Source organism: Pantherophis guttatus, chromosome 3 (assembly GCF_059756535.1).
Source record: "Pantherophis guttatus breed Tessera chromosome 3, ASM5975653v1, whole genome shotgun sequence".
Taxonomy (NCBI): Eukaryota; Metazoa; Chordata; class Lepidosauria; order Squamata; family Colubridae; genus Pantherophis; species Pantherophis guttatus.
In genome coordinates, this window is record NC_142065.1 from 79,627,839 (window position 1) to 79,640,392 (window position 12,554).

Genomic DNA, 12,554 nt, shown 5'->3' on the forward strand with positions numbered 1-12,554 from the left:
CCCATCTCTTCAACATAGATTTCTATATCAGAGTTAGAATAGCTGGCCCTCTTCTGCATTTCTTCACTCTCAAGAATTTTCTGGAACAATCATGCTTGGTAGAGATTTTTTCAGCAGATGTTGGATACTTTGCTAAAAAATAACAAAAACATGAATTTTGGGGAACACAGTAGAAGGGAACCTAAACACAATGAATTCCAATGCTATAAACACAGACAAAAATCTGTTCCAAAATATGCTTTAGTTTGTGAAAAAAAAAAACCAAGGAAATTTAGCCAAACATTGTTACATAAGAGGCTTTCAAAAACTTCACATAGTTTTGGATACTTTGGTTTTGGTTTTCTGATCGTTGAAGACTCTGTTCTAGTTCCTTCAAAGATACTTCATGACGTTTATCTCGCTGGAAAAAGAAGACAAATAAACATTACTAACAAATTTAAACATTGGTATTTTCAGCACCAAGTACTTGAAGAAGGAAGTTTTCAAGTAATCCAGGGTTCTTAATGTATTTTCTTTATATATTCAAGTAGGGAGGCCAGCTATTTTCTCATCAGGTCAGCAAATATTGCTGCAATTTGTGAGTGCTGGCTGCAGTAACGACTTCTGGTTAAAAGTGATTACACAAATGACTGTCTTGGGGTAGGATTTTTTAAAACATATAGTAATGAATAACAGAGTTGGAAAGGATCTTAAAGGTCTTCTAGTCGAACCCCCTGCTCAAGCAGGAAACTCTAGTCCAGTGATGGCTAACCTTTTTGCCATCACGTGCCAAAAGTGGGAAGAGCGCGGGGAGGTCGCCCAGGTGCGTGTCCACACTCATAATTCAATGCGCGCCATGCATGTGCACACACCTCCCCCCCGCTTTTAACACATAATGGCACAGTGGGTCCGGTAGGCCCGTTTTTCACCCACCCCAGGCTCCAGAGGCTTTCTAGGAGCCCAGGGAGGGCAAAAACGGCCTTTCCCACCTACCCCGGAGGCAGGAAAGCTCATTTCCCACCTTCCGGCGGGACCGGAAGGCCCAAAAATCTGCTGCCCAGCGCATGCATGTGTGCTGGAGCTGAGCTACAATGCTCGCGTGCCCACTGATATGACTCCGTGCCATCTGTGGCACCCGTGCCATAGGTTCGTCATCATGGCTCTAGTCCATACTTTTTCAGACAAATTGTTGTCCGATCTCTTTTTAAAAACCTCCAGTTTTGGAGCACCCACAACTTCTGGAGGCAAGCCATCCCCACTGATAAATTGTTCTAAAATTATTGCTCTATCATGATAACCTATAACATATATACATATAACAGTCCTGAGCTTTGTTTATAGGTATATACTATTCACAATTATTTCCAGAAATACTTGAAGTGGAACAATCTGATATGTGTTCTCTTTTCCGTAATGTATTTTCAGTATATGTGCATTGTACGTGCATGTGCATGTCTATATATGCTCCTGTTTGTGTGAAAAAAGATGAACAAAGGATGTGTTCTGTATTAACTCTATGACACTCTGCTAGTGCATGAATGAAAATTAGTTTCATGTTTATTTTTAACTGTCAGCCTAAAACAAAAACAGAAAATGCTTAAAATGTAACTTAATGGCCCTGACACAAGAAAGGAAAGAAATATTCTATTGGAGCAAGAATTTTAAGACAGATATGATCTGTATTTACCAAGTGTTCTGATGCCTTGGTTGGAATGGTTAACTGAAATAAATTAAAGCGTTGTGGTGAAAAAAACTACTTGATTACTTGATGCAAGTAATATTCCCCAAACACCCTGCGAGAACATGAAACTTGGTACATTTGTCAAAAGGAAAGATGGTGGCTCAATAGAAAGGCACATATCCTTATATATATAAGGCCCAGATTCAATCCTTGCCATCTCCAACTAGGGCCGACCAAGATTTTCATTTGTTGTAGCTACAGTACATTGTAGCTCTCCTTCCTAAATGAAAAAAGATGGAACTCTGGGAATTCATTTGTGAGTCCAGAGATCTTGTAGCCCACCCAATGAATGCAGATTTAGATACTATTTCACATCGCTGTACTAAATTTTCACATCAATAAAAAGCAACAGAAGCATTCTTTGCATGCTTCACACTTAGCCGCAAGAAGTCCAAGGAAACACTGGCTGTACTTTTAACAATGATTACTTTGGAAGATTCATCTTTAAGATTATTAAACCATGTTGACAAGTACAGGAGGGTCTTTGCTCAACTTCATGTTGTGTGTCAGTTTAGGTCTTTCCTGGTTAAGGAGGCTCTCTATTTAGTCTTTTTCCGTTTCGACTATTACAATGTGGTCTACATGGGATTATCCTTGAAAAATATCCAGAAGGTACTGAATGTGGCCATTTAAACAATCTTGTATGCACAAAAAATGGATGTTACACCTCCATTGTGTGAGTTGCACTGAATGCCAGTTTGTTTCTGGGTCCAATTCAAGATATTGGTTATGACTAAAGCCTTACATGGCATGGAGATAGACTATCTGCAGGATGGTTTTCTCCCTACTGTATCAACCTGGTCAGGCAGAGATGGTATGTTCCAGACCCCATCAGTCTAACTGGCAGGATCGAGTGTGTTCTGTGCAATTGCCCTGCCCTTTGAAACATTCTCTCCCCAGAGGCACAACAGGCCCCCACTCTCTTGGGCTTTTGGAAATGTCTAAAAACCTGTTCTGACCCAGCCTTAGCAGAAACAAGAAACAGATTCCTTGTCCCCAAAAACCCCTCTTTATTTATCTCCTGTGAATTAATGGCATTCACACACCAAAAAGTCCAGGCAATAATTCTTCAAAGTTAACTACAGTAACAGACCTTATCAGTTCTTTGAGATAATTGCCAGGCTGGGAGCTTCCAGCCACAAAGCTGTAAATAAAGTTCTGGCAAGCAGTCTCTGAGGCATGAAACACGATGAGCCCAAATCTTCCAAAATCCGAACGGTTGTCTCCCACAACCACCACTCCACTATCCTTCTATTTATTCCCCAGGCAGGGAGGGGCCATTCAGCATCCATGTATGCCTTTCTTCCCGAGTCGACTCCTTGTCCTCAGTTGTTCTCCTCTCCTAACAGTTCTGCGCATACGTGCAACTGGAACAGGGCCCAGCTGTTCTTCCTCCCTACTTATCACAGCTTCCACAGGCAGCTGCCTCTCCAGTGGCTGGGAAATGTCAGGTGGCCTTGGCTCTATCTCGGCTTCCGGTGCAGAGAATCCATCAGAGCCTTCCCCAGGCTCCAGAACTGGCCCATGTTCCTCCCCAACCTCCTCATTGTCCGGGTCTGCTGCCAGTTCCACTGGCAGCTGGCGGGCCACAACAAAACCTGGCTCTGCTGTCTTGCTTGGTGCTCACAATGGTTAACACCCTGAAGGTCCTCCTCCTGCCTTTCAATTAATTTTTAATATTAAATTTAAACATCTTTGCCTCTTGTATACAGTTTTTACATTTTAATATTTTACTTGTACACATTTTATTTCTACATATTTGCCCAGTGACTCTTTATGATGGAGATGAGCAGTTTTTAAATTTAGATAAATAAATGAATAAAATAAAAATATATGGCTATACTCACTAAAAAGTGTATTTTAGGATTGCAGTTAGGTTTGTTTGAATTTCTCTCCATCTGTCTTAATGAGATTTATGATTTGTTAGGGATCTGATCCCAAATGCCCTTGGTTTAATTCAATATCCTGGCAAGTCTGGGCTTTGGAAGGAAAAGAATAGATAGCAAACAGTAGGAAGTGAAGATTAAGTGTTCGAAAAATTCATACTGTTGTAGATATTGATCAACAGCACCTGCCGTGATAACCATAGAATAAATTGGAAAATTTATTACAGTACACACTGTAATAAACACAAAAATTACAGTACACACATCTAGCTTTTTGATATGAAAAAAAGTCTACTTACATTGTCCAGTCTTTTGGATAGCTCTTTCTTTTCTTTTTTCTTCTCTCTTAATTCATTTTCTAGATCCAATATTTTCAATTGAAAAGATTGCTCCTTAGAATTAATTTTTCCTAGTTCCTCTGTTAACTGTAAGAATTAAACATCTTAAGGTTCACTTGAATTACGTAACTTTTCAACTTCAACAGTAAACTATTTTATGTTTCCGTGAGTGGTCACCAACATGCTTGTCTGTTATAGAAATCCATATTTTTAAAAGAAAAAATGTCTAAAAAATAGATTGAAATTATATATTTATGATTTTTTAATATAAATTTTAAGTATAGTATGAATATTTTCAAAAAACTACCACCATTTTCAAGTAACCACTCAAATAGAAATGATAGTATTTTTCTAATTTTGACTGCTGACTTCTTGGTTCAGACTAAAATATCGAATTTTACTTTTGTTAAAGCTATATCTGTCTTTGAAACCAAATATTGGCTGAATCCTTGTCCATTTAGAGAAACTAATTGAATATTTTTTCCTAGAGAGGAAGGTTGTGATTCAGAAGAGAGTTTTGGTTCAATCCTTGCTAATAGTTATATTATCAGAGAAAGAAAAACTCCCTTTATGGATATTCCAGCAAAATCCCTTTTATATTTGATTTTTTCAAGCCCAATTAGTAATTTTATCTTATATCTCTGACTGCATTTTTGTATTCAGTCTATTTGTTTATCAGGATGATTTTCTTTTCCAAAAGGAGGATTTAAAATTTATTTTTCTCCATACTGTTCTTTTTTTTTCATGGATTAAGGTGATTTTAAGCAGATTTTCAGTATGTTTCATCTCAAACTGTAGGAATTACAGAACCTGGGGGTGGGGTTAAAAGAGGGATCAGCCTAGAATCCCTACATAGCCACAAACAGATTAAATCCAACACCCTTTGAATTCTGTGGACCCTTATCTAACTCCATGCAGATGCTAACTGTTAGTTAAGAAGATTCTAAACTGTTAAGTAATAAATCAGTTTAATTCAGCCTTCAGGTGTGGACCTGGTCTTTCACACCTGAATAAACTAATACGTTATATAAGAACATGCATGGAGATCAAATAAAAAGGGAATCAAAGGATTTTCTCTAACATGGAAATTATTTAAAGGATAGATATACAGAGAGAGGCATATCTTAGACTTACTAAAGATTAGGCACACTGCCATTTATTTTAGTTGTCTAAAAGCCAATGTGAATAAGAACCACTAGGTTACAGATCAACTGAGCAATTTATTTCAAGCATAATTTTATTTTATGTATCTTTTACAGTCCATCTTTACATTTCACTACAATGTTAATAGGTCAAGAATTTAAAACTGACCTATGAATGTGTCTTTACACATTCCTGAATGCGTTTTCCTTTCATAAAAGGCACATTACTAAATATGTATTTATATATTTTAAAATCAATTTCGCTCCATTTAAAAAAAACCAAATTTCACAATAGCGGGAAATCCAAGAGATACTTATGTTACAATGCGCAATTAGTTTAGAGGAACAATTAGGATGGGTTTTGTTCTAGGACTTTTGCACAGGAAAGGAGAAAGGAAATTGAAAAGGAAATTCTTTTGCAATGTAACAATTGTTCTGTGATTATATATATAATTCTCCTTTAATCATTTATGTGTGTGTGTGTATTTCGTCCACCCCAAAAGATATTTAAATTAATTGGGAAGTATTATATAGGTGATCTTTGCAGTTATGCATATACCTCAATTTACAACAATTCATTTAGTGACCATTCAAAGTTACAATGGCCCTGAAAAAAGTGACTTCTGACCATTTTTCACCTTACGACCACTGCAGTATCCTCATGATCATGTGTTAAAAATTCAGAAGCTTGGCAACTAACTCATATTTATGACGGTTGCAATGCCCCAGGGTCATGTGATCCCCTTTTGTGACCTTCTCACAAGCGAAGTCAATGGGGAAAGCCAGATTCACTTAACAATCATGTTACCAATTTAACACCTGCAGTGATTCACTTAACATCTGTGGCAAGAAAGGTCGTAAAATGGGACAAAACTCGCTTAAAAAGTGTCTCACTTAGCAACAGAAATTTTGGGCTAAATTGTGGTCGTAAATTGAGAGCTATCTGCATAACTATCTGTATCTGTAACTATCTGAGACATATTATTCTTAATTTTCATTAACAAAACATTCGGCCGTCAATATTAATTTTACCTGTTTCCTTCCATCTTCCAAAGCAGCTTCTAGCTGTCTTGCTAAAGCATCATATTCTGTAAGTTTCTGTTTAAACTGCAGTTCGGTTTTCTGAAGGCTATCTTCTTGATTCACCAACTGATTTTCCAGTTCTGCGTTTTGCAATTCAATTTCTTCTAGCTTTCTTTTAAGTCAAATATATATATATACAGGCGTAAGAATACCACACAGAGAAATAAGTAGGAATAAGTAGCTTTGAAGAAAAGCAAGTATCACACTTACCTTTTAACTTCCTCATATTTTAGCTGAATGTTGTAATTTTCCTCCTCCAAAGAAAGCTGTTTCAAAAATTCATCGCTATGATTTATCTGTTTAAAAAAGGGGAGAAACGTTAGCATATCCAACAAAGCTATATAGAAATGAACTGCTGTGAAACTAGCTGCAATATTGGCGGATAAATCCACTGTAAATACAAAGTAGTCGGATTGTACTTTGCAAGAGTAATATACAAAAATCCAAGATTGTGGAAGATCCGGTTTAGGGAGAAACGCAAGAGCAATAGCACTTAGACTTATTTACCGCTTCACATGCTTCACAGCCCTCTCTAAGCGGTTTACAGAGTTAGCATATTGCCCCCAACAATCTGGGTCCTCATTTTACCGACCTCGGAAGAATAGAAGGGTGAGTAAACCTTGAGCCAGTCAGATTTGAACTACTGGCAGTCAGCAGAATTAGCATGCAATACTGCATTCTAACCCCACGGCTATTTTCAAGAATTGCTTTCCCATCTGCCCTACACACAAGAAGGTATGGACATCAGGATCAATTCATTAGATCCTGCTCTGGTTCTTCTCACCTTCTGAATTAAGGTTAACAATGGCAACAAATGGACTTGTTTTCTATTATTTCAACAAGTATTCACCTGAGTCCATCTTCTTTGGGACTGTTAAGCAGATATTTTTACATTGTCCTGATTTTAAAATATAAATATACCATTGTGCTTTTGTGATGCCATTTTTTTTCACTGCTCTGCTGTGTGATACTCACTCTTCAATGCTTTATTTACTATGCCAATTAGTTTTGTGACTTTAGTCATTTTGATGCAAATTACTTTACATACTAAACAAACCAAAAAAGCCAAAAAACCCTCCTTTTGAATTTCAAAAGTTGTGTGTATTGCTATGCAGCATGCAACCATGTATTTGGAAACACACCGTTTGTCTGGATCGTGACTTCTTATTGAAACAGCTTCAATAAGAGAGATAAAGGTAATTTCAGCAAAATTACTATATGTTAGGACATTTTCAGACAGCTGTTGAAAAGTATGGCTCCTGAATTAGGTATGTGGATGGAAGCATTGCTTCCACTGAAAACTCTCAGCATAACTCACTTCGTAGAGTTGTTGTTGGGGAGCAATAGGAGGGGGAAGAAGTATTAGATATGTCTGCCACCTTTATAAAGGTGGGATAATAATAAAATAATTAATAACCACATTATTCTTCCACTTTATTATATCAGCTTTATTATTTGCTACCTTCCTGCCTATCCTGAGTTCCCAAAATAGATAGCCATTAATTATTTTGTGTAACCCCATGCCTCCCTCGTACCCGTGTACCCTCTTGATTGGTGCCACATCCCCATAAATCCTCCATGACCCAACCCTTTCCAATCCACACTCCCATTCCTCCCCAATCTCACTTTAACACCTCATCATTTAGCAAGAGAAAATTCCAGTTCCAACTGCCATTATAAGTTTAGGACTACCTGTATATAATATTTTTTAAATGCCTAGTGGAATGCAATGTATTTGTTCAATTGTTACTACTGAAAAGACACTCATTTGTGTCCCAACTACCTTTCCTACCCAGGAGCAACTAATTTCTGAATAATACTGGTCCCAAATTATTGAAGCCATTTTATGCCCATATCCCCACTTTGAAATGAATCTGATATAACACCTACTTTAAAAATAACAGAAAAGAATAATTTGGAACATATAATTCCTTGAAAAACTGGAGTAACTGTAGCTTTAAAAAAAAAAACTTCCCTCATTTTTTAAAATGCTGATGAGAGCCAATGTTCAGGATGAGAGCCAAGTTGCCAGTTTTTTAAAAAAACATTTTTCGGTGCTGGTTTAAATATCAAGCAGGAACGTTTTATTCTCGAAGCACCTGAGCCTGCAGCTCCCTAATGGTTTTGGATTTTTCTACGCAGCTCTTTTGGCAGGAGAGGAGGCTTTCCTGATCCTTCTGCAGTTTCTCTTCAGCTGCTTTCTGTAAGCCACGGGCATATTCTACCTCCTTCTGGCGAGCCTCCGTTTGGCTCTTCATCTGCGTAATGGCATCGGGAGTGGAGGAAAAAAACATAAGAATTCAGTCACTTTGTTCACTTTCCTGTGTCAAACCATAAACCAAAGAATGGAACGCAAAGAATATACTATAGATTGGAACCACGTACCGCATCCTTTTCTACATCTCTGCCTTCTGTTATAGTTCTGCTGTCATGCATGACTTTTTCATATCTTGTTCTCAGTTCCTCAGCTTCCACTTCTAATTTTGCCACCTAGGACATTTTATTTATTTTTTGTTATTGTTATTTATATACATATATTAATACATACGTACAGCAACATTATTTGGACTAGACTTAGGATCATGTCACTCAGTGGTGAACGTAGCATACTTGACACCCAAAGCGGATCATTCTTTAGCATCCCCTTCCTTTGTTGTTAAAAGCCTATTTGGTGTAGTGGTTAAGCAATCAGACTAGAATACAGAAGGTTGTGAGTTTTAGCCTCGCCATAGCCACAAAACCAGCTGCATGACATTGGGCCAGACGCTTTTCTCAGCCATAAGAAGAAGGAACTGGCAAGCTATTTCTAAAAAATGACAACTTCCAGGGGAGAAATAGTGAAGTAAACTTCTCCAAAGTAGTAGAGATGACAACGCAGCGAAGAACAATAAGCACGGTTCAGCTGAACTTTCTGGACCCGGAGATTGTCCACTTGTGCTCTGGATGGCTGTTCTTAAGCACTAAGAGACGAGGGAAACCATTAAAAGCTCTTAATAGTAATGGAGACTTTAAAGACGCTGGGTTCATCTAGTCTCAGTTTTTAAACCCTTTGGATTTACAATTATTTTAAGGCTAAAAGAGCTTTTCCATACAACAAGTTTAAAAAACTACCTGGTAAGTAAATCTTCATCCCAGAACAGAAGAAAAATTAACTAATAGATTAAAGAGTTTAAAAATAAATGCAAAAAGATAAGTAAATAAGAAACTTTTAAATGAATTAAGGGAACAGACAAAATTAGAATATTAAGACTTTTGCTAAGAATTTTGAAAAACTGAGTAAATAAAATATCCTATCTGTGTAGGAATATAATTTTTTTATCTATTAGGAATGTGATAACTGGTTGAAATTTGAAAATAAAAACGTAGAAACCTAGACTTTGTGATTACAAAAATGGAACACTAGAGGGAACTAAAGTTCCAGACACGAAAGAGAAAAGTGCAATTTACAATATGACAGACAAAGGCATGACACTAGACCACCAAGTGCTGAAAAGGGAGTGACTGGGCCGCAACCTGGAAGAGGAGCTGCCCAGGGTGCATGCGCCCCCCAAAAAATGAACTTCCGGTTTCCGGCGCACATGCGGATTCCAGCCAGCTAGTCTTCTGGATTTCTGACGCGCATGCGTGAAAATCAGCTGGCCAGCATGTATGCTCACGCAGTAAAACGGAATACCAGCTGTTCCAGTTTCCAGCACTGTTGCACGCAAAAAGGCCATCTGATTGTCGCATGCACATGCACGCCTGAAAACCCAGAAGAGGAACAGGCAACGCCGTGCATGCCAGGCAACATGGTTCCGTGTGCCACTTCGAGCACGTGTGCCATAGATTTGCCATCACGGCACTAGACATTTCAGAGCATTTTGAAGAACTGGGACAGAAACATATAGCTAAATTGACAGCAATGAACGTCCAAATGCATTTTTCAAAAATAGATTCAATAGAAGAAATGAAAATTATGAAAGAAAGAAATGTACATATGCAGTCACCCATTTATTTTGCTCAGCTGGTGTTAAAAAAAAGAGAGAACAATGACTTCATATTGTGTTCTTATCACTTCCTATAAACAAAAGAGCACTTGTGCCATTTTTAATTTTTCCTGTTCCAATGAAGCCAACTTGGAAGATTTTAATGGAATGATTTGTATGAAATTGCTTTGTTTTGATTTCAAAATGAACTGTGTTTTTTTATGTTATGCATAGCTCCAATAGATGTAAGGCTCTAAACCAGAATCCCCTAAAGTGGTCAATATTGATTCCCAAAGGTTACTGTTATTATTATTTTTCAAAGTACTATTTGTGAAAATAGTATTTATTAATTTTTTTTTAAATACACGGTTTTGGATTGTTGAACAATCTGAAACTTTATGAAGAGGTTTATGAACTGAAAAATCCTGCTCTAAACTGAGGCAGGATTGCTAGAATAATAGGAAAAGCATACCTTCAATTCATATTATGTATAAGGGGAAAATATCATCCTAATTAGGCTCACAACAAACTTACCTCAATTTTATACTGTTCAACCAGTTCTTCTTGCTGATGCACTTGTTCATGTAAATTTTCAAGTTCAGCTTCTGCAGTAATAAAATTTGCTTCCAAATCGGCTAGGGATGCCTACAATTGAGCATAACTTGTATAAGCACTGGTCGGGAAAAATGTAATGGCTCAAAAAAACATTTGGGATTTTTAAATGTAGAATACGTAATATTCAATATTATAAGCTGAACCTTAGATTTACTTCTGAATAAGTCCCCTATTAAACTGAAAATCTTTCTTAATATACATTTTGAGAACTAGAATGAACTTTGAAAGCTTTCCATCCAAAACGAAGACCTTCACAGAAGGATTAGGCAGGGAAAAAAACCTGTCTATTTCCATTAGTGTATTTTTTAGCAAATCAAGACAGTCTTCTAAAATTATTTAGGGAAAGTACTTCTGAAATTTCATTGAGGAAGTTGGTGCTGAGTAACACTTTACTATAGATAAAAGTTTAGATAACTTGCCTTTAGCCTTGAATTTTCTGTAGAAATCTTTTTATTTTCAGAAGCAACAAAATTAATCTTTTGGATAATCTTGTTCGTTGACTTACTTTCATCCTCTTCTATTCTGTTTAGATCCATTACAAGGTCTGTGGTCTGCCTTTCAAGTTTGAAATACAACACCTTTAGCAATTAATATGTGTAATAGTATGTGTAATACTATTTAATTATAAATGCATTTAAATAATTATAATTGGTTTAAATATAAACTCCATTAGCAACTTTTTTAGATGATTAGATTTATATCTTTATATATAGAAAATTGTGTTTCAATAAATAAAATCTACTTATTCTAACTGATATGAAAAAGAAAGATATAATTAAATTAATTTATTGGGAATTTAAGATTTATTCAAGAGTAGCAATATCTTATTTTATATCCATCTACTCTGTGATATGTTGTGCTGTATTTCTCCAATGTGCATACAAAAACAGTCAACTTAATAAAAATTGCAGTGGCACCCAATTTGTATCGCTCAAAAACACTGCACTAGAAAAGAGGTATATGATTTTATCTATGCTATTCCTAGTAACTAATCAGATTAATTATGATATATTTCATTGCTTATCACACTCAGTAAGTTCCATACATGTCAGACTCAGCTTACTGCAACACCTGGAAATTTTTGTAGACCCCAGAAACTTAAGTGCTCCTTGTTATAGACCAGGATTGTCAAACTCCCGGCCCATGGGCCAGATGCGTCATTTGCTGGCCACACCCACACCCGGTTTAGTGAAGGGGGAAAAAATCCCGATACGTCCCGTGACGCCGCCATGACGACATGAGGTTGACACCCCTGTTATAGGCATTATAATAGAACCATGTTTGACTATGGTAGAAGAAAAAGGTGTCTGGTAATATCTTTTCTACTAACAAGTTTAATAAGGTTTGAGCTGCAGCTGACTTTATCAGTGTTTGTAGTTTGATGGAAAAATATCTAATCCCTAACAGAAGAATTAATTCATTGCACTTAGTAGCTTTCCTCTCTGCAATTACAATGAAGTGGAAATGCTCTTCTCTACTACCAGCTTTGAAATGCATGTAAATTACTTTCTGTGAAGCAATCTAATGATGGAACGATGTGGCAAACACCCTATTATACTGGTTATAGAAGTAATGCTACAAAGAAGCAGCTGAAAAGAATAAAATTATTCTCTCTCTTCACCAGCTTCTTTCAATATTGGCCATGGTCAAAGAGAAACCTTTTCTTTCAACAGCCACTACGGAAACCAAGCCATCTAACAGAAGAGACATTCAACCTAGTTTTCCTCTAAAGACTGTTCATTCGCCTACAGTCACCAATGGTGACCAAATGAGTATTTATACCTCAAATGAATTTCTTGCAAATG

The 12,554-nt window shown here is 36.8% G+C and overlaps 1 protein-coding gene across 1 annotated transcript in view; it reads right to left on the minus strand.

Moving 5' to 3' along the window:
* Positions 1 to 222: 222 nt before the first annotated feature.
* ODF2L (outer dense fiber of sperm tails 2 like) overlaps positions 223 to 12,554 on the minus strand; it is a 31,456-nt gene continuing 19,124 nt past the window's right edge. Inside the window, exons 11-18 of the mRNA XM_034437142.2 lie at positions 11,169 to 11,304; positions 10,669 to 10,779; positions 8,555 to 8,659; positions 8,269 to 8,427; positions 6,380 to 6,465; positions 6,119 to 6,281; positions 3,906 to 4,031; positions 223 to 400 (exon numbers count right to left, since the gene is read on the minus strand). Coding sequence (XP_034293033.2) covers positions 272 to 400; positions 3,906 to 4,031; positions 6,119 to 6,281; positions 6,380 to 6,465; positions 8,269 to 8,427; positions 8,555 to 8,659; positions 10,669 to 10,779; positions 11,169 to 11,304 — 1,015 coding nt within the window. The 3' untranslated portion in view covers positions 223 to 271. The remainder of the gene's footprint in view (positions 401 to 3,905; positions 4,032 to 6,118; positions 6,282 to 6,379; positions 6,466 to 8,268; positions 8,428 to 8,554; positions 8,660 to 10,668; positions 10,780 to 11,168; positions 11,305 to 12,554) is intronic.